Source organism: Chiloscyllium plagiosum, chromosome 3 (assembly GCF_004010195.1).
Source record: "Chiloscyllium plagiosum isolate BGI_BamShark_2017 chromosome 3, ASM401019v2, whole genome shotgun sequence".
In the NCBI taxonomy this organism is placed as follows: domain Eukaryota; kingdom Metazoa; phylum Chordata; class Chondrichthyes; order Orectolobiformes; family Hemiscylliidae; genus Chiloscyllium; species Chiloscyllium plagiosum.
Genome location: NC_057712.1, coordinates 67240580 through 67263632, shown reverse-complemented (window position 1 = coordinate 67263632; position 23053 = coordinate 67240580). Strand labels below are relative to the sequence as shown.

Sequence of the window (23053 nt, the reverse complement as noted above, 5' to 3'; positions counted from 1 at the left end):
CTTCCAGATAAATAACCATCACACGCCATCCCTAAGAAACGAATTAAACATCAGCATAATGCGTGTTCAATGAGATAAGAAAAAGCGACAGATTTTGGGGATGATTAATACATTTTAAGGAAGATTTAATATATTTATATGGGCTCGATGGTTAGCACTGCTGCCTCACAGCGCCAGGCACCCGGGTTCGATTCTAGCCTCGGGCGACTGAATGTGTGAAGTTTGCACATCCTCCCGGTGTTTGTGTGGATCTCCTGCGGGTGCTCCGGTTTCCTCCCACAAAGATGTGCAGGCCATGCGACATTGCCCAGAATGTTCAGGGATGCGTAGGTTAGGTGCATTAGTCAGGGGTAAAATAGGGTAGGGTGGGATATTCTTGGGAGGGTCGGTGTGGACTTGTTGGGTCTAATGGCCTGTTTCCACACTGTAGGGATTCTATGAAATATGAAAAGCGTTTCCAATACTCTACAAATGAATGTGTATCTTTACGGGCCCCTGCTGTTTGCAGATGTCCAAAAAACATCAAGTGTGTGGTATTCATACCAAATCTTATTGAAGTGTAAGGACAAAGACGGTTCCTTCACAATTCAGTCGACACCAGCCATCACAGCCTGTCTGAGAGCGTCCTTATGAAAGTTTCCATCTCCTGCATGCTCCGATGAAGAGTCATCCAGACTCGAAGCCTTAGTTTCCTCTCTCTCCATGGATGCTGCCTGACCCGCTGTGATCTCCAGCATTTGTTGTTTTCAGTACAGATTCCAGCATCAGCAGTCATTTGCCCCTACATTATGATTATGCCCACCCCACTTTCGCGGGAAAAAAAAAATCCTTGAGCGTCCTTGAGGACGGAAGGAAAAAGAATTGTAAAACAACCCGAGCTCAAAGGATGAAGCGATCTATAGGGTTCAGTCCTGCCCCATACTCACACATTGATTTCAAGTAACAAGATAATCCATCCGGTATACTCTCAATGGCTGGATTCCATACCACTGATCCTTTTTTCTTTGTTTGCAAGTCACTGCTTCGAGAATCATAGAAACAATAATGCTAGTCACCAAATAGCTTAACATGGTGAAATTCTCGCTTCGGAGTCCCAGTAACTCTCGCAAAACGCGCCAGGCCAGGGCACTCGCTGCAAGATCATCTCGACATCTTCTGTTTTCGGCTGAACCGGTTTCACTTTGGGTAACTGAGAAAAACAAGGCGCCCTAACGCTGAGAGAAGCTCTTGGAAGCCTCTATCGCACCATTTCTAACCCTGGAACTTGAGAGCCTGGAATGAAGAAGGAAGAAAGTCATTCTACAGCTTTCAAGTCCCGACACAGAATTAGCCCGCGAGTAGGAAATGGGGGCTTGCGTTTGGAGTTGGATGGGTCGCGCTGTTGTGGGAAAGTGACAAGAGTCCTGTCAGCGTGGGAGCAGGAACTCAGCGCAGGGACAAAACACTGAGCACTGAACCATCAGTAAGTTAGAAAATGAGAGGGGACTCAGAACGAGCAACAAGTCTAGAGTCTTGCTCGATTAATGGCACCAAACCAGAAATTGTTGGAAAAGCTCAGCAGGTCTGGCAGCATCTGTGGAGAGAAATCAGAGTTAACGTTTCAGGTCCACGTTCAGAATACAAGAAGATGGCACTTTGGCCAAAAACTTTTTTAACCACCGTACGTTTGGGAATTCAGCCTTCATAATTTTTTTTGTATTTTACGAAAGTCTCAATGAAACTTTTGGTTGGAGCTTTCGAGGTGAAAGGGCGCATTTTGTTTTCTGCCATTTCTTCAACCGCCTCGGTAACATCGTGAGAGTCAAACTCTTGTCTGTGGACTCCTGTGGCACCAGCATTACAACGGGATCAGCGCCTGATGGACGGGGCCAGGCTCTCGACTCACACATCTAACATACTGTTACTGAGTTCGAGCATTCCCCACCCAGATGCTTTCCAACATTACTGCTGCTAACTGGGGAGTCTCCGGGAAAATTCCGACCCAGAGTAAAATATCAGCTTACTGCCCGCAGATTCGTTATACTAAAAACTCGGTTGGGAATACCTCCACTTTTTGATCAGCGTGGAATCTCATTATATAGATCTCTATATAACAAGCCTTGCAAATGAACACCTATTGCGACATCTTGTGTTGTAAAATATTATTTCTAAGTCTACTTACGCCACTGCTGAAAATAGAGTTTATTGTCTTCCGCATGTGCAATTTTAATAATTCCCGAGCTACAGTGTTAGAAAAGAATTAGTTTATGGTAATTATGTTGAAGGCAGTATGACAACAACTGCATTTTTTGCTGACACCACTCTATAATAATCCCACCTGACGGGACATTGCAATTTGGGAAAAGGCAATAAGGATAGCAAAAGCCTGCAGATGTTAGGGCAAATAATGCTTTGTTTCCAATGCAGCTAATCTTGATCGTATTACAGGCTTAGCTGCAATGCCAACATTTTCAAGAAATTTTGAAAATGCAAACGCATCCTGACCATTCGACAGCCAGTTTAATGTAATGCGTAGACCACTTTTGAAACGGAATATTAATTTATGAAGAAAAAAAAGATTTGAGAGTCAGATGTTGGATTTCATCTCTTCTTGTTTCTAGATAGCGTGGTCCCTTTGTCGTCGTCCCTTTCTTGCTGATGTTTTCGCGAGTGTAGCATGTTACTGTGTAAGATAAGGGAGCCGACGTCGCTCATAAATAAGTTAACGTTAAAGCTCTGCGGAGAGAGGCTGGTCTCAAAGGTTTTAATGTTCAGGTAATGACACAGAAGAAAGAACTCGCGTCTCCCTTTTTTTAAAAAATAAAATTGGGTTTATTTTCTAAACCAATTTGAAACAGGATTAAAAAGAACGTGATGGATAATTTGAACCCAGTGAGCTCCAGGCATCTCCTTTACTTATCCCGGCAGCTGGAGAGGGCGGGGGACCAACTCCGTGAAATTCCGTGCTCCCAAATCTCTCGATCTAATCATATGTGTTTACTGGCGGGAGATCGCTCACCAGAAACCGGTCTGCGCTCGGAATGATTTCGATTGAAGACTCGTGGACATTTGCGGGATTCTTTGAGAAAACGATTAGTGACGAAATTAATACAAAAGAAAGCACCCGCCGAACGGACTGAGTTGTGACAACAGTTTGGATGTTAGCATAGCTATTTAATGACTTTATCAGAATTGAATTGGATAAGGATTTCCCCCAGTCCATGGCAACAATAATGAATGTTGTAGATTAAGTTTTGGCAGAAGTGTTAGTGAATGTGAATAAAATGACCGTACCGGCTTCTGAATGATGGCATTCAACAGAGACTAGCCTGTGGGCAAATATTTTTTTAAAAGTCCTCAATGACCGAAAACCTTGTCGAGAGGAAATCGTTTCCAATCCCATTGGATTTCCCCGACACCGAGACGATGAGAGGACACATTAACGTTACAGCTGAGCTTCCATTATCTTCAAAGCACCGCGAAGTGAGAGAGTTACAGAGAGCTCCCAGTCCGTGAAGGTGTGCCCCAGCAGTAAAACCAACAACTCGGTTAAAAAACAATCGGAGATTTGGCTGTACCATCAGATGACTCTATATGAGTGTGTGGGAGGAGCCGATTGTAAATGTTGAACGAATTGAAAAGCGAGGAGCGAAACCAGTCTGAAAACCTTGTGGAATGATGTGCTCTTGAAACTAGAACATTTGTCAGGATTGGTGCCGCAACTGGTGATCCAGTTAAAAATGACTCGTGGTGACTGTTGTATGAGGAAGGCTTATCTGGGGCTTTTCAGAACGGCTCATATAGTCCGAGATGTAACAGCCCATGTTATAAACTCGGGAAGGTGAAACTAACTTTCAGAATCTTTTTTCTGCAGCGGATGTCGTGGTTGGGCCTGTCTAACGGATGTCCTTAGTGACTCTAATGTTCTTTGGTTGCAATGACGAACATTTCTAATGTTTGGAAATCACTCCCCAGAGTCCAGTTCACGATGGGAACACATTTGAGCTTTTACAATTGAGCGCTGATGGCAGACCAGTGATAGAAGTCCTGTAACAAAAATAAATTTAGCCAAATTCATTTGATTCTAAAAGGTTTAGTCCACAATTATTCACTAGCACTGTTATTAACCCAAAGCCAACAAGAGCACTGTCAGGATATCATGAATCTGTGGATTAATAAACATGGTGACAATGTCGAAAGCCCCAGTCAGTGGTCTGTAGGATACCTCTATGTCAGTTCCGTACATCCGGTTTGATAATTTTACAGAATCATTATACATAGGCAATGCGGTTCGACCCATTCATTTGAAAGGCCTGTTGTTTTTAGTTTAGCTTAGAGTGGTATTGTTTCATATGTTAACTTGTTAACAGTTCAGATGACATTACTTAAAATTCAGACATGATTAAAATATTAATTGCTATTCGTGGTTCAGCGTAAAATTATGACTCATCACCTACCCTTTCCCAAATAGATTTTCGCGTGGGAAATGTTAGTCTTTTCACAAGCCAGCGGTTGCTATACGTTGCGTTGTTGCCTGTTTGTGCAGCGTGATGACCCACTTATTGCTTCCAAAGACACTCTGGGCGATAAAAGTGATTTATAGCGTTCCCCTTGGAGCCCCAGAGATGGCGGGGTCCAAACACAACAACAGCTCCTATTACAAAAACAACATTGGAGATTTTTTTTTCTGCACGGGCAGGATAGTGTCGTTTTCTGGTTCTGCGGCTTAAGTCGACAGGAAGGGATAAGAATTATTTTATTTGCTATTTTTCAATGACTAACCTGCAGAAATCAATATCGGAATGTTTGAGAGTGCAAGAGAGGCATATGAGGATAATTTTCATTCTTACAGGTTGGTTCTGGTGCAATAAATCTTTGGTAACATACTGGAAGATAAATATTTGTCCTCATTAATAATCCAAGTATGGTTGCTGGTTTGAACCACTGCAGCGCGTGCAAGAACCATACTGCTTCCAGTTTTAAGATGAACCCATGAAAAGTGTAACTCTTTCATCAGCCACAGACAACTGGATTCTGGAGATCAAGCTCCCAAAGATTTAAAAAAGGGACCTCTAACCTCACTCCTTCCCATCCCTTATACTGTCGGATTGCTTTAACCCAGGTGAATCTCAGCACATGGTTCTTCCCAGGCTCACAGTAAAGCAAGGCAGATGATCAGGGTTTTCCCCGGTTAATGCGCATTTAAATGCCCGGCGATTATGAGCAACATGTTTTTAAGATGTGACTTGTGCTTACATTTGGTCCCTGTAGTGAAAGCACGTGGTGGATCGAGTTGTAACAGTTCAGCTGCTTTCCTAAACAGCCTCTGCACCTCGTTTGAAACTGGGCGGTATGAGTTTACTGTGACTGCACAGTCATGAAGCCACAATGATACCACGCTGCTTTTGGGATCGCTCAAACACGTCACTGTGCGGAGCGTTCTCCTGCAGAGGGGATGCTGCCTCTGCGCTCTTTTAAAACATAATGCTTAACGAAAATGGTGAGAGGTGGGCAGCACCACAATCGGCTCTTTAAATGCACTGCAAGTTAGCACACTGGTACACCCGCACAGACTCCTGCAAAGCTGCCTCTGGTCTGGGGCGAAAGTTAGTTCTGAGTTGATCGGAAACAATCGACGGCCCCTCCTCCTCAACCTGGGACCTGCCTAAACCTCATGAAGAAACACTGAGCGAAGTTTAGTACCCATCTTTTGATCTGTAGCAGCTAAATGGGCGTACGTTTCTCACATTTCACCTCCGTTAGCTCTTCATTCAATACAAAGGTGGCAGTCTAGCTGCAAGGCGGATCCAGATCTGGAGCCCACTAAAGCTGAGCAGCGTGAGACCTCTGCAGGAGGCCACTGCATATTGCCTGAGCTGAGCACTTGGCAACGACGAACTCCAATCTGTTGTGAATCCAGGTCAAAGCAAAAGTGCTGAGGCAGTTGGCCGAATACCCTGGACAGCTGGAAGATTCGTACTCATGTAGTTCGATGGCTGGTCTCTAATTCACAAAAAAAATGACTTCATATTAAAAGGCAACCCGGGAAGCAAACGTTTGTGTGTGGGAGAGAACTCTTTGCGATCGACACTATTATAAGAATACGGTACAATACGACGGAGTTTATTTTTATGCCAGTTCTCTCACCGTTGACATACCCCTGAGCTACCTGAAGTGCTGTTCAGATGACAGGGTATTGGCCATGCAGAAACCCCTTTGTGGTCTCAGTTTGTGGAATGTGATGATCAGCCATTCAAATATGATAGGAAGTGACACTTTTCCTAATTTCCCTTCCATTTCCCCAGTAGTTATTTTGCGAATTGCTTCATGCCCATCTCAACTTAAATGAGTTTCTTTACACTTACATTGAAGATTTTTCCAAAACTCCATATCAGTTCAACAATTTTTAGTTTTCTGTCCCTAACCACCTTGTCTTTACCATGGATGCCCAGTCTCTGGACCCTGACACCCCTCACCATATGGCTCAGAGTCCTTCTCTTGTGTCTTAAAGAGAAGTGTAAGCCACTATTGTTTCTGCTCCCTCCACTGCCTGGTGCAACTTGTTTTCTTTACTAAACAAAGTTTCCTTTAACTTGACTCACTTCTTCCAAATGAAAGGGAATCCTGATGGGCCCCAATTACATTTATCTTCCTGTAGGATGAGTAGAACGCTCCTTGTTCCAGTCCAACTCATTCCCATTCTCCTAAATGGTTTTCTGATGCATTGATGACCTTTCCTTGGAATTGGAAAGAAATATCAATTTTGTTTGTAACCTTCACCCTTCTCTCACCTTTATATAGTCCATTTCTAATAGTTCTCTTCATTCCACAATCTCTGTCTTAATTTCTGAGGTAACTGCCTATAAAATTCACTACCAACTCACTGACTCCCACAGTTATCTCATCTACACTTCCTTACATTCTGCTTCCTGTAAAGAGCTCAATTCCATTCTCCTTGTTTGTATGTTTCCACCACATTTGCTTCAATGATTTTACCTTCCACAACAGTGCTTCTGACGTTCCTGAACTAAGGATTTTAATGGTCCTCATTAATATCTAACACTTTACCTTCTCCCTCCTAATTGTCCAAGACTAGAGACCCCTTCTGGGTGAACCTACTATTTATTAATACTTCTTCCAATGAATTGTTTCAATGATTTGTGGTTCAAAATAAAATATTCTCAACAATGAAGAGACTAAACACAGATTAGGTGACCACTTTGCAGTGGTCTGCTCACTGTGCAAGTGTAATTCCAACTCACCCATTGCTTGTCATTTCAAATACATGGTCTTGCTCTCACACACATATTTCTGCCCTTTGCTTGTTAGAGGATTGCTGTGAATCTCAATGGAAATTTGAAACAGCACCATCACAATAGTGATAAAATGTGGTCTATTGATTTTTAAATTCCACCATTTGATTTTAATACCACGGACTGAAATGATTTCAAAAGGGGAAAATACCAACTTGAAATGGCTGCAGTAATCACTTGACTACAGCGCTTATGCCTGAAACGTCAACTTTTCTGTTCCTCGGATGCTGCCTGACCTGCTGTGTTTATCCAGTGCCATGCTTTTCAACTCTGATTTCCAGCATCTGCAGTCCTCACTTTCTCCTGCTACAGGTCAAGCCAAACTTCATAAGACTATCATTAAACAAGAAGTAGTCTGGACTGAAATTAACATTGTTATCAAAAGAGACCGAAATCAGTCAGGCATGAAAAAACTGTATCATTTGTTTGATCCATACCTATATGAAAATTTTACATGTTGGAGATTTTGAAAACAAAACTCATCTACAATTATCCAGCTTGAAGACAATAAAACCAGACACAGGAATACACTAATGATCTGTATTTCAAGGAATTACTTTGGCAAAACAAGGGTGATAAATTTGTGACTGGAACTGGAGAAGGTTCTTTCTTCTCTCTCTTGGCTCGCTCAGGAAGGACAAGGCCTGGTGACAAAACAAATTGAAGAAATATCCAAACATTGACAATTCAAAGACATCTGCAATATTCATGTCTGCCATTGATCTACAACATCCCTAACTAACAACAGTTTCAGTTTGAAACTCAACACCTCAAGAGCACCCTCAGGATTTTAGACTGCATATTATTTTATCCTCTTTTTCGTATTTGACATTAATCCCTTTTAATTTTGAGTGCGTGTGTATCTGTGTGCGTGCATGAGTGTGTGTGTGTGTGTGTGCGTGCACACGCGTGCATGCTTGATGTTAAATTTTTATTTTTCTCAGTACTGGCAAGTAATAAAATAGCTCTTACTCCTTATCATTTCTGGTGAAATTAATTGGGGTGAAGTATAGCTATATGCTAAAACTCATCTAAAAGATTTTGTTGCAGCTGACAAAGGAGGTTAAAAAGAGGAGAGCCAGTTCACCCCTTCTCACCTGATTGTAACTCATTTTCATATAGGCACTTCACTGCATCTGGATTCAACATTGCTTTAAACAACTTCAGACCATGAAATGTGTCCTCCATGTTGACTCTTTGCAAAGTGCCAGAGTGTATTCTGTTTTCATGTCTTTGTTTTTACATAGACTTTACCATTATTCTGCCACTAACATTAAATCTGTATCTATGCTTTTGTTCCTTTACTACAATTATCACCACTCCCTTTGCGTTTTGCTCCATGACGTCTTTGTTTTTTTTTCTCTTTTGCCCTCTAATTTATGCTGGACATTCCCTTTTGTTCTACCTCTCCCTTCCACAATCAACTGCACAAAACCCATTACTGGTTTACTTCCCTTCAATTCTGAAGAAGAGCCATACTGGACTCAAAATATGAACTCTTTCTCTCTCCAATGGTGTTGCCAGGCCAGTTGAAATTTTCCCAACCTTTTCCGTTTAAAGATTGACTTTGGGTAACCTACAGCCGAAGGTTCTGTGGCCCCAATTTTGAGGTACCAGAGGAAGTCATAGAGGTGGGTACAATTACAACATTTAAAAGGCTGGACAGGTATATGATATGGAAGGGTTTAGAGGGATGTAGGCAAAATGTAGGCAAATGGGACGAGTTCAGTTTAGGAAACTTGGTCAGCAAAGATGAAGGGTCTGTTTCCATGCTGTATGATTCCATGACTCCTTGTGGACAAACCCTGACTGGGCTGCTAATCAGCACTAAAATAAACAAAATGGAAGACTCGGCTCCATTAGGATGGAGGGAATATTCTTTCTGTGGTTTAGGTGTGATCGCAGTTGTTGCCCTGTCCATCGCGCATGTAGCCACCAGCCCTGAGGGAGGCTGCCTGCATTGAGCACATAGAGAGAGCAACTCTATGAGCAAGGCTAAAAAAGTCTAATTGGGATCATAATCAGTGTATTTGGCTACCTGATTCTGTTCTATTGGCAGCCAACCAAATTCCCAGCCTGCCCTGGGAAACATCCCCAGTGGCAGAAACACATCAGTAAGTTGCCTGATCTCCTCCAATTATCTGGCTTCATCATATGTAATTTCATCATCAAGGGACCAGGCAAATTCAACCCTAAGTATTAATTGATAATAAAGCTGAAATATAAACATTGATTTTTGTGGTAATACTTGTGCCACAAGCATAGTTAATATTTAATTGCTGTCTTTTTAAAAAAAAGTCCTTTAATGTAGATTTCCATGGTTTCTCTTAAACTATAATACTGAAACTCAGGCATATTGCTTGCATCTTTCAGTGTGGCTGGTGGCTGATAGACTTGATATGTTGTTATTTGGCTATCTCTAATATATAAATATTTAATAGTTAATGAGTGACTTCAAGACAATATCGATAGTGATGTCTGAGTTCTGACCGTATATCCTATTCATCAGCAAGAATGCCAAACATCCGCCTCCATAACCCATTGTTGCCCCAGCTCCAGTCATCTGCCATGTTGTTGATATTGCTAGAACAGAATACTACAAGCTCACTAGGTCAGCCTCTCACCTTGCCCCCTCCATTAATTGACATCATAAAAAAATCAGCCCACATTCGAAGTCCCACGAAGTCCTGTGAACCCATTATCCCCGTGCTCATAGACCTACATTGGCTCTTGGTTCATCAAAGCTTCAATTTTAAATTCTTCCACTTTCAATCACTCCTGAGCCTCACCCCTTAATATCCCTACAATGTCCTCCTACAAATCTTTGAGATCACCAATTCCAGTCTCTTGTACATCTCTAACTTTCGTTGCCCCATCTTTAGTGGCTGTGAAGTCTTCTGGTTCTCACAGTATAGATATAGATAATTACACTTTTGATTCAAAATGTTGGAACACTATCAGGCATATTGCTTGCATCTTTCAGTGTGGCTGGTGGCTGATAGACTTGATATGTTGTTATTTGGCACAAGACTGTAATGCAGCAGAAAAAACATGGCAACCCTAATGTAAATTCTAAGAACAACTAGTCTCTTTTTATGAATAACACAATAATATAACAATCTAACCATATTTTTATAGTGCTAAATTCTAGAAATTCTTCCTTCTTCTCTAATTCCCTCCCCATTTTCAGGATGCCTTTTTCTTTGATTAAGTAAAACATATTTCTTTGACAAAACTTCTGATTACCTGCTTTATTATATAATATGGCTAAGTACTAATCTTTGATATTGCTGTTCTGAAGCATTTTGATACATGGTTCTATATTAAATATGATACATGAATGCAAGTTGCTGTTGTTGTTCATGACCTGTACTCAATGCTTGGCAATGAACTCTTAAATGTAAAAATTAAATCAAACATTTACCTATACAATTGGAAGGAAAAAATAGCAACAGACATTGGAAATCTTAGGCAAAAGTAAGGGCTGCAGATGCTGGGGGTCAGAGTGGTGTTGTAAAAGCACAGCAGGTCAGGCAGCATCCGAGGAGCAGGAAAATCTTAGATTCAGTGGTAAACATACGCAACCAATGGAAAGCAGTTAACAACAGCACCAACAGGAAGTTGAACTTTGCAACCAGTACAGTAGAATACAAAGCATGATCATTTTGTACAGAGCTTAAATCGGATTATACCTTGAGAACAGATAATTGTTCTCAAAACCAATGAAATAGATCAAAGCTCTGCTGTCTTACCACATACAGTTGTGACTGATTATGGACAGTTAAGTAACCAACAGAAGGAGGAGGATCAATAAACATCCCCATTCTCAATGTTGATGGAATCCAACATGTGAGTGCAAAAGCCAAGACAGCAATCATCTTCAGCCAAAATTGACAAATAGTTATCTCTGTCAGCTCGCTTCTATGATACTATCCAAGATACATGACAGTCATCAGCCCATTCAATCCAATGCATGAAACGTTATGAAATTACTGAATGCATTGAATAGAGCAAATACTACAAATCCCAAAAACATCAACGTTGTAATATTAAAGATCTCTGCTTCAGAATTAATTGCACCTATAGTTACAGTGTCAGTGCATGCATGCGCTTGCACTGTTGAGCTTTCTGATGTGGAGTGTGATACACCAAAATGAACCTGAGTTGATTAGGCTAATTGAGGTTCAGCTAACATAATCTTCTGAATAAAGGGACAGCAAAACCATTTAATTACAGGAGTATAGGGCTTTACTGTGTCTTTCCAAAGGGAGTATGATATACCAAACTGATTACCATAAGTTCCTACATTGATTAAAGCAATGAAAATATTTTTTTTAACTTTTTCATTTTATGGGATGTGGGCATTGGTGGCTGGTGAGCATTTATTGGCCATCCCTAGTTGCCCTTGAGAAAATGTTCCTGAGCTGCCATCTTGAACTGCTGTAGTCCACCTGCTGTGGGTTGACTGACAATGACATTAGGGAGGGAATTCCAGAATTTTGACCCAGCATCAATGAAGGAACATCGATACGTTTTCAAATCAAGATGATGAGTGTCTTGGAGGGAACTTGGAGGTGGTGGTATTCCCAATATCTGTTGCCCTTGTCCTTCCAGATCAAAGTGGTCAGGGTTTGGAAGGTGCTGTCTGAGGAACTTTGTGAATTTCTGATGTGTATCTAGTACATACAGCTGCCACTGACCATCGGTGGTGGAGAAAGTGGATGCTCGTGGATGCAGTGCCAGCAAAGTAAACTGCTTTGTCCTGGATGGTGTCAAGCTTCTTGAGTATTGTTGGAGTGGCACTCATCCAGGCAAGTGGGGAATATTCCATCACACTGCTAACATGTACCTTGTAGATAGTGGACAGGCTTTTGGGTGTCAGGAGGTGAGTTACTCGCTGCAGTATTCCTAACCACTGACCTTGCTCTTGTAGCCACTGCATTTGTGTGGTGAGTCCAGTATAACTATCATAATCCCCAATTAAAAATAATTTTCTTCACACTATATTAACTATTATTGTACTGCATTTGGAATTTGCCTAGTGCAGAAGTGATGTAGGGGAGCAAGAATTGAAATATTTTAAAATGATTGAAGTATCGAGGACTGGGAAGGGAATGCATCATGTGCTTTTTGCAATGGAGAGCTCTTTTCAATCAACATTTGAAGAGAGTGTAGCATACTTGAAGTCTTCTCCAGATGGCCATGGAGGAAAGCTAAGATAGAAGAATATCTGTAACAACAATCTGGATTTGTAGAGCACTGCTGCTGCTGCGCCAAGCTGATCTTGCTGATACTCATGTAATGAACAGTGCTAATAGTTCTCATATAATGTAAAAGTCAACACCACAACTTCAGTCCAATCCAGGCAAACTAGTGTTAACAAAGAGCTTACTGGATAAATTACTGGCCCATCAGTTTACTCTTAATCTTTAGCAATGTAACTGAAATAGTATCCATTGTGACAACCCAAGGTATTGGTCACTAATACTCAATTTGGGTTTTGCCAGGGTCATCTTGGACCAAACATTGACAGAAGAGCTGAATTCCAGAGGTGAGAGTGACTACCCTTGACATCATGGCAGCATTTAACCCAGTGAGGCATCTAGCAGGACCAACTAAGATTAAAATCAGTGGGAATTAGGAGTCATTGAGTTTTTAACAACACAGACAGAAGCCCTTTGGCCCATCAAATCCATGCTGGTCATCATACATCAGCTAAACTCCATTTTCCAGCACTTGCCCCCATAGCTTGCATGCTGTGGTGTTTCAAGTGTTCATCCAAATAATTCTTAAATATCTTGATGGTTCCTGTTTCTGCCAACATTTTTAGGCAGTAAGTTCCAAATACCCAAAATCCTTTGGGTCAAAAGCAAATCCTCAAATCTCCTCTACACCTCTTGTTCCTTACCTCAAAGCTATGCTGCTTGGTTATTAAACCATTTACTAAGTTTGGGGATGGATAGAGCTCTTCAGTGTCTAGAGTTGTGCCTACGACAAAGGAAGATGGGTGTTGGTTTTGGAGGCCAATTATCTCAACCTTAGGACATCCCTTAATTGAAGGAGTTCCTCAGGATAGTATCTTAGCCCTAATTATGTTTAGTTGCTTCATCAATAACTTTCCCTCCAATGGGAGATCAGGAATTGGATTGTTTGCTGATGATTGAATATTATTCAGATCAGTTTACAACTTTTCAAATTATTGACAGTGTGTGCCTGCACGCAACAAAGCCTGCACAGCATCCAGGCTTGGGCTGATAAATAGCAAGTAACGCACAAGTGGCACATGAGAAGTTAGTGATGAATTATAAATGGCTACCATGCCTGAATTCCACGAATGAATTAAATATTTTTAAAAATCTAATTACAAAAAAAAATTCAAGTGTTAGAAGCAATAACAAAAAGAACACGAAGCTGATATCCAGTATTTGAGGTCTATGTTATGAAATAAATAAGAAGAAATTTTGACTTTTCAGCATGTAAGAACCAAAGCATCTTATGGTGGTATACAAGATTGTTATGAATATATTTAAGGTAATATTATGAATATATTAAAGGTTGTGGGAATTGGTTTAGCTCAGTTGGCTGGATTGTTGGTTTACAGAAGAGTGTTAGTATATTAGTATGAATGGATAATTGGTTACCTAACTGAAGACAAAGAGGTGGTGTAAAAGGGCATTTTAAGGATGGCAACCTGTAACTAGTTAAGTATCACAGGAATCAGTGCTGGATCCACAATTATTTACTATGACTAGGTTGAAGGAAGTGAATGCACTATATTCAAGTTGGCAGATGGCTCAAAAATACAGAAGAAGGCAAAAAGTAAGAATGGTACAAAGAGACTGTGAAGAGTTATAGACAGGTTGAGTGAGTGGGCGAAAACATGGCAGATGGAATATAATGTGGGAAAATAAGAGGTTATTCACTTTGGCAGGGAGAATAGGACAGTTGAATATCATTTAAATGGGGAAAGATTATATCAAACAGGGGGCCAACACCTTCAACATATTGTCTAGCTATCACCATTGTTAACAGCTAACCCGAGAATGCAACTTTTAAAAAAAGGTTTTGTGATTTACACATGAAAGAAGTGAAACTATCACTGTATTCCAACAGATGAAAGGCTTAATAGACAATCAATTTTTCAATGTATAATTTCAGTTACATCACACTGTAATTTTTTGCTACAAATTCTGTGTTACGATCGAGCCCTCCACTATCACCTGATGAAGGAGCGTCACTACGAAAACTAGTGTGCTTCCAATTAAACCTGTTGGACTATAACCTGGTGTTGTGTGATTTTTAACATCAAACTACAGTATAGAGTCAGTTGGAGGTCTTCGTGCATGAATCATAAAAAGTTAGCATCCAAGTTCAGCAGGTAAGAAGAACAGCAAATAGAATGTTGATTTTTATTTCAAATAGGATGGAATATAAAAATAGGGAGGTTTTGCTAACACTATTTAAGACATTAGTTAGACCTCAACTGGCGTACTGTGAACAATTTTAGTCCTTTAAGTAAGGAGAGATGTATTGGCTTTTTAAAAAGTTCAGTGATAGTTCACTTGGTTGATTCCTGGAATGGAGGGATTTTTCTATGAAGTGAGGTTGAATAGGTTGGGGTTGTACTCATTGGAGTTTAGAAGAATGAGAGAAGATCTTATTAAAGCAGACCAGATTCTTAACAGACCTGACAGGGTAGATAATGTGAGGTTGTTTTGCCTTGTAGGAGAGTCTAAGACCAGAGGATATAATATCAGAGTAAGAGAACACCCAGTTAATACACAGATGAGGAGGAATATTTTTCTCTCAGCCAATACTAAATCGGTGGAATTCTATGCCACATAGGCTGTCAAGATTGGGTCTCTAAGTGCATTAAAGTCCAAGATAAAGATAATCATTAATGGAATCAAGCATTTTGGGAGAAAGACAGGAAAGTGGAGTTGAGGATTCTTGGATCAGCCACTGAATGGCAGAGCGAACTCAAAAGATTGAATGGCCTGCTTTGCACTAATAACTCTGTCATAGAGTCATTAAGTCACAGAGGTGTACAGCACGGAAACAGACCCTTCGGTCCAATTTGGTCCATGCCGATCAGATATCCCAACCTAATCTTGTTCCACCTGCCAGCACTTGGCCCATATCCCTCTAAACCCTTCATATTCTCACCCAGATGCCTTTTAAATGTTGCAATTGAACCAGCCTCCACCACATCCTCTGGCAGCTCATTCCATACACGAACAACATTCTGTGTGAAGGAGATGCCCCTTAGGTCCCTTTTACATCTTTCCCCTCCCATCCTAAACCTATGCCCTCTAATTTTGGACTCCCTCACCCTAGGAAAAAACTTTTTCTATTTAACCTAACCATGCTCCTCATGATTTTATAAATCTCTATAAGGTCACTCCTCAACTCCAAAACTCCAGGGAAAAACAGCCCCAGCCTATTCAGCTTCTCCCTACAGCTCAAATCCTCCAACTCTTGCAACATCCTTATAAACCTTTTCTGAACCCTTTCAAGTTTCACAACATCCTTCCCAATAGATGGAAGACCAGAATTGCACACATATTCCAAAAGTGGCCTAACCAATGCCCTGTATAGTCGCAACTTGACTTCCCAACTTCTATACTCAATGTTCTGATCAGTAAAGGAAAGCATCCCAAACGCCTTCTTCACTATACTATCTATCTGCAACTCTACTTTCAAGGAACTATGAACCTGCACTCCAAGGTGTCTTTGTTCAGCAACACTCCCTAGACCTTACCATTAAGTGTGTATGTCCTGCTCTTATATGCCTTTCCAAAATGTAGCACCTCGCATGTATCTAAATTAAACTTCTTCTGCCACTCCCCGGCCCATTGGGTCATCTGATCAAGATCCCATTGTACTCTGAGGTAACCTTCTTCGTTGTCCACTGCACCTCCAATTTTGGTGTCATCTGAAAACTTATTAACCAAATCTCCTATGTTCAAATCCAAATCATTTATATAAATGATGAAAAGCAATGGACGTAGCAATGACCCTTGTGAGACACCACTGGTCACTGACCTCCAGTCTGAAAAGCAACCGTCCACCACCACCCTCTGTTTAAAACTATGCTTCTGCAGGATGGTCAACTCAACAGAAACATGCTTCTTCGCCCTCCAAAAGAGGCATCACTTGCCATGGGTTCACCCTGGAAGTTAAATAAGGCTGAATAATGTTTCCAATGTTTGGTGCTTCTCAGTAGCTACCTGATTAAAATTGGACTATTTCCAGGTGAAAACAGATCTTGCCATGTTCTATTGACACCAGTGGGGGTGCCTTTCAGATTTCCTTCTGATGTACATAGATGGAATTTTGTGGGATGGGATCAATGAATTTGAAACCGTTGTTATAAATAGGCTTGAGCAGAATTCAAAGTTCGCAGTCAGGTTTCGGAAGTGAATTGGATTGGAGGCTGGATCATGTGTTGCTTTGGATCAGCAATCTTATTGTAGAAAATGTTAGCCCTATTGCAGTTAGTCAAAATCGGGCTCACAAAAACTGCAGCAATTTCCAAATCTGAAATGGAGGACTTGTAAATTTAATTGGACAACTGAGTTAGCTAAATACCCAAACAAAGCCCATTGCCAGATGGTGGTCTTAGAGTTCAATATAACTATGAAAAGTCTCAAGCTGAAAATAATGTTGTGGTAAGGAAAACATTAACAAATTAAAAATGGAGAATTGTGTTTTGAAATTTCCATCACTGGAAGAAGCCAGAAATATGAAACTTACAGGTGACCATTCTTCCGTAAATTTCTGCAATGGGTTCTCAAGTGCAAGAGGGTTTTAATTTTTCTTTGAGTGGATGTAAATGTTGCCATTTAGCTGAGGTAGATAACATGTTCAGAAGGGATGTAACAAGTACCTCCATGGCATAAAATCTCATTGTCTTGATACTGTAGATACAGAATAATGGAAGAAATTCTAAAAACAGATTGAACAGCAATGTCCATTGAGTGCTATATTGATAATAATTTACCACGGGATAATAATAAATCACGTGAATGAAAAAGGACTGAGAATCAATGCTGCAGTTTTAAATCAGATGCTGAAGAAGGGAGAAATCCAAACATTCAAATGACTGAATAGCAGCGGTCAGCTATCCAATTCGTTTATGAAGAAAGGAATAATCTCTAAGAAACTATGAGAAATATTAGAATAAAAAATTTTTGGAATGCTAATGTACACTAAAAATGAGGGAATGTAACATGTAGTCTTTCTGTACAAGGTGTTATCATTATGCAATTTTACTTTGTTTTTCATTATCATTGCACATATATCCACATATTGCATAATAATTTATTTTAAGAATAAAATGAAGGGGAATGCCTGGATTCTGTCTCGCTAATCCTCAACCTCTGTTGTTTAACACAGGGGGTAACAGGTTAAAACTGGTAAATGACACATTTTGTGATGCTATCAGATTAGTCTTCAAATGATTTAAAGTGCATTTAAGAATGGGTAACAAATGCAATGTCTTCCAAGTCATAATCATAGATTTATAGAGATGTACAGCACAGAAACAGACACTTCTGTTTGAGACACTTGTCCATGCTGACCAGATTTCCTAAATTAATCTAATCCCATTTGCCAGCACTTGCTTATATCCCTTCCTATTCATATACCCATCCAGGTGTCTTTTAAATGTTATAATTGTACCAGACTCCCATCACTTCCTCTGGCAGCTCATTCCAAACACACACCACCCTCTGCATGAAAAGTTGCCCCTTAGGTGCCTTTTTAAATCTTTCCCCTCTCACCCAAAGCCAATGCCCTCTAGTTCTTGACTCCCCCACCCCAGGGAAAAGACCTTGTCTATTTATCCTAGCGAGGCTCCACATGATTTTATAAACCTCTATAAGGTCACCCCTCAGCCTCCGACATTCCAGGGAAAACAGCCCCAGCCTATTCAGCTTCTCCCTATAGCTCAAACCCTCCAACCCTAGCAACATCCTTGCAAAGCTTTTCTGAACCCTCTCAAGTTTCACAACATCCATGTTATCTACCTCAGCTAAAGCTTCACAACATCTTTCACAGCATCTGATTATGGTCACTGGCCCCAAAATGCTCCCCCACTGACACCTCAGTCACCTGTCCTGCTTTATTTCCCAAGAGTAGTCAGGTTTCTCTAGTAGGTACATCCATATATTGAATCAAAAATTTTTCTTGTACAGCCTTGACAAATACCTCTACATCTAAAGCCATAACACTATGGCTGTCCCAGTCTATGTTTGAAAAATTAAAATATCTTACCATAACCACCTTATCATTCTAACAGATAACTGAAATCTCCTTACAAATTTGTACTATAGACCCCCCCACCCCCAGTCTATAGTACAATCCCAAGATAGGGATCAACCCTTTCTTATTTCTCAGTTCCACTCAAATAACTTGCCTGGACATATTCCCAGGAATATCCTCCCTAAGTACAGCATAATGTTATCCCTTATCTAAAACACCACTCCCCCTCCTCTCTTGGTCCTCTTTCCATCCTTCCTGTAGCATTTGTATCCTGGAACATTAAGCTGCCAGTCCTGGCCATTCCTGAGCCATGTCTCTATAATTGCTATGCTGTCCCAGTCCCATGTTCCTGACCATGCCCTGAGTTCATCTGCCTTCCCTGTTAGGCAATAAATAAATGCAGTTTAATTTATCAGTCCTACCTTGGTCTCTGCTTTTTTCCTGCTTGCCCTGACTGTCTGATTTGCTCCTTTTCCCAACTGTACCAGTCTCAGAATGATCCCGTTCCCCACTGTCTCACTTTCTTACTAGTTTAAATCCTCCAAAGGACCTATAGCAAATCTCCCTGCCAGTATATTAGTCCCCTTCCAATTCAAATGCAGTCTGTCCTTCTTATATAAGTCACTTCTACCCTAAAAGAGATTCCAATGATCCAAAAGTGTGAACCCTTCTCCCATGCACCAGCTCCTCAGCCATGCATTTTTCTGCTCTATCCTCCTATTCCTACCTTCACTAGCTCATAGTACCAGGTATAATCCAGATATTACTATTCTCGAGGACCTCCTTTTTTAAATTCCTGCCTAACTTCCTATATTCTCCCTTCAGAATCTCCCCCCTTTCTCTTCCTATATCATTAGTTCCAATGTATACAGTGACATCCTACTGGCCCCGCTCCCCTTCGCAAATATTCTGCACTCTCTTCAAGATATCCTTCATCCTGTTACCAGGGGGGCATCACACCATTCTGATTCCTTGCTGTCGGCCACAGAAACATCTGTCTGTGCCTCTGACTAGAGAGTCCCCTACCACAATCAATCGCTTAGGACATAATGTCCCTCTTATTACATTAGAGCCAGTCCTGATACCAGAAACTTGGCTGTTCGTGCTATATTCCCCTGAGAGTCCATCATCCTCTACATTGTCCAAAACAGCATACTTGTTTGAAATAGGGGTAGCCACAGGAGACTGCTGCACTACCTGCCTTTTCTGGAAGTAACCCATTTACCTGACCATTTTTCTTAAATTCGATGTCCAGAGATACTTGAACAGCAAAGGCAGTAGCTGTGCGATTCACTGCTGTGTCAGACAGCAGTGTAGATTTCTTTCTCATTTGATTCACTGACCATGTGGTCTCTACCTTTGTCTGTCTTCCTCCTTTTTAATATGCCATTGCTTTGAAGGAATGAAAGCCATTTAACATTTTAAGAGATAACAGGATGGTGCACAAGGGGGACTACAAACTGCTTCTAGATGAATGCATTTACATGGACCAAATGACCACCCCATCATTTAAAATTCTTTTGTGATCTTACGACTTTAACTAGCAGTCTAGGCCAACAAATTCTAGAACGACCAAAGTGACAGTACTAAACACCTATTAATAATCACCTTATTACATTACCAAAATACTATTTCCAATATCAATTGTTACAGATTAATCTCAGTCAGAAAGATTGTGTATTTTTCACTTTATTTAGTGTTATAGTCTGTTAGATAATATCAATTGTTGTTTCCTACCAGCCAATGCAAGCGTGAGCCAAGGTTGCCCCAAAGGGTGTGATCGATGTTCTGAATATAATGGATGCCTCTCATGTAAACCTAGACTCTTCTTCTTTCTGGAGAGAAATGGGATGAGACAGACTGGAGTCTGTCTCTCCTCCTGTCCAAGTGGATACTACGGAGTCCGAACACCAGAAATGAACAAATGTACACGTAAGTGTCCAAAATCCATAGGGTGAATGTCATGTTGGTTCACTTCAATGTTAAAAGCATTTTTTTTAAAAACTGGATAACTGTTGGTCTTCTACTGATACTTGAGCCAAAAGGCTCTTATCACTGAAATCTAAATTATATTAAGAAAATTCTAACATTATTTTTGTTCGATTTCTATGGGCATTCCTCAGTATATATACTTTCAAAGCCTTGGCTGAAAACCTCAGGTTAAGATGCTGAGATTCTCTACATTTAGATAACACTAAGCCACACTCCCTAGATTCTGTGAATACATCTGTGAAAATAATGTTCATGTAAAAAAATGTAAACCCTGCCACTACTAACCTTGATAGAAACAAATCTCCCTCAAAGTAATGGATTATACTGTTTAATTAGAGTTTTCATTTGCATGAAATTGAAATATCTTATATTTTATTTTAATAATGGTTATTGGAATTTATTTTTCTTCATTTTCTGTTAAAAGCAGTGGTAACAGGTATTACCAGATTTCTGTAACTCACTAAACTGACCCTTTCTGGAAATGTGAACCAGCAGAATGAATACTGGCAGTTGTACAACAATGGGTGAATCACAGACAAGTTCAATCATGTTCTCATCCAAAGTTCATAGCTACATTTTCCAAAAAAAACATTAGATAGTTATCAGGTTCGAGAACCCAGGATGATTTGTTTCCCTCCTTAGCCTAAAGATGTTAATCTGGCCTGGCTGAGATTGGCTAACAAGTTGAGATCAATCTGGAAATTTTGTAGTTTATATAGCTGGCTCCATATTGCACGTTTGTCAGCCAACAGCCCAAAGTCTACTCTCCTGAAACTTTCGTCTTTCAGACCATTGGTTCTGAATCTCATTCTCAGCTGATATTCACTTTGCATTCTATTTACAGAGTTTATTAGATATAAATCTGAGTTAAGAAATTTGATTTAAATTTCTATTTGCACCAATTATGTTGCACCAGTCTCAATTTCAATCCTATTGTATTGTCTGGCAATAAAATCTTCATAAGTAATTAAATGTGTTTCGATAACAATTTAAGCAGAAACTGGGGTCTCAGGATTTCTAGACTGTATGACAAAGTACCACAAATAGACACATGGAGGGAATGAAGACAAAAGCTTCAGCTCCATAATTTAATATGCATACATGTGATTTTAGATTTTGTTCCAGTATATTAATTAAATTTATTAAGATATTTCTTTGTTTGAGGTCAACTGCAACATAGTAATCTGGCATTCAGGTAGCAGATTTAACAATGAGAGAAAAACTTAATTAATTTGTAATTACATTGTGAACTCCAAGATTAAGCTACAATTTCAGAATCAATTATGTGATGATTTAATAAAGTTGTATCACTATTCTTGCAAGGAACAACTGTCAGGACATTGGAGGATTAATTAAATTAACAAGAAATAATCTGTAATTATCATCAGGATTTTCTAAGCTCTCTACATGTTAGACAGTACTATTGCAACTGGAAATGTAAACGCTTGTTTCTAATAAAAACAAATCCTGACATGAACAGCCCTACATGGAAAGGAAAATTGTTTGTAATTGAAAACAATAACTTCAAATGCTCACTTTACCCAGTTATCCAGTTTAAGCAATGAACTTGGCTTCTTGCCTTCAGCTTCTGCCCCAATGTGTCTCAAGATTTGAAGCTTTTGAATTCTTGGCAGCGAATGAGACAGAGGGAGAAAGTGAGGACTGCAGGTGCTGGAGATCAGAGTTGCAAGTGTGATGCTGCAAAAGCACAGCAGGTCAGGTAGCATCTGCGGAGCAGGAGAATAGATGTTTCAGGCATAAGCCCTTCAGCAGGAATGAGGCTTGCGGGCCAGCAGGTTGAGAGATAAATTGGAGGGGGGTGGGTCTTGGGGGAAGGTAGCTAAGAATGCAATAGGTATATGAAGGTAGGGGAGAAGGTCATAGGTCGGAGGGAGGGTGAGGCGGATAGATGGGAAAGACGATGGACAGCTCAACAGAGCAGTGCCAAGTTGGAGGCTTGGGACTGGGGTAAGGTGGGGGGAGGGGAAACGAGGACATTGGTGAAATCTACATTAATCCTATGTGGTTGCAGGGTCCCAAGGCAGAAGATGAGGCATTCTTCCTCCAGGCATCGAGTGGTTAGGATTTGGCGATGGGGAAGGTCCTGGACCTGCATGTCCTTGCTGGAGTGGGAGGCGGAGTTGAAGTGTTCAGCCATGGGGCGGTGGGGTTGGTTGGTGCAGGTGTTCCAGAGATGTTCTCTGAAATGATCTGCAAGTTGGTGTCCTGTCTCCCCGATATAGGGGAGACCTCATTGGGTGCAACAGATACAGCAGATGACATTAGTGGAGGTGCAGGTAAATTTCTGGAAGGATCCTTTGAGGGCTTGGATAGAGATGAGAGGGGGGGAGGTGTGGTGCAGGTTTTGCACTTCTTATTGTGGCAGGGGAAGGTGCTGGGAGTGGGGTGTGGGCTGGTGGTGGTTGTGGATCTGACAAGGGAGTCGCAGAGGGAATGGTCTCGCCAAAACGCTTGAAAGGGGAGGAAATATATCCCAGTGGTGA

General features: G+C 40.7%; 1 protein-coding gene across 1 annotated transcript in view; it reads left to right on the top strand.

Moving 5' to 3' along the window:
- The window catches only part of rspo3 (R-spondin 3), a 105210-nt gene that overhangs the window by 2225 nt on the left and 79932 nt on the right, over positions 1-23053 (top strand). The window contains exon 2 of the mRNA XM_043683857.1: positions 20298-20489. Within this exon, the coding sequence (XP_043539792.1) occupies positions 20298-20489 (192 nt within the window). The remainder of the gene's footprint in view (positions 1-20297; positions 20490-23053) is intronic.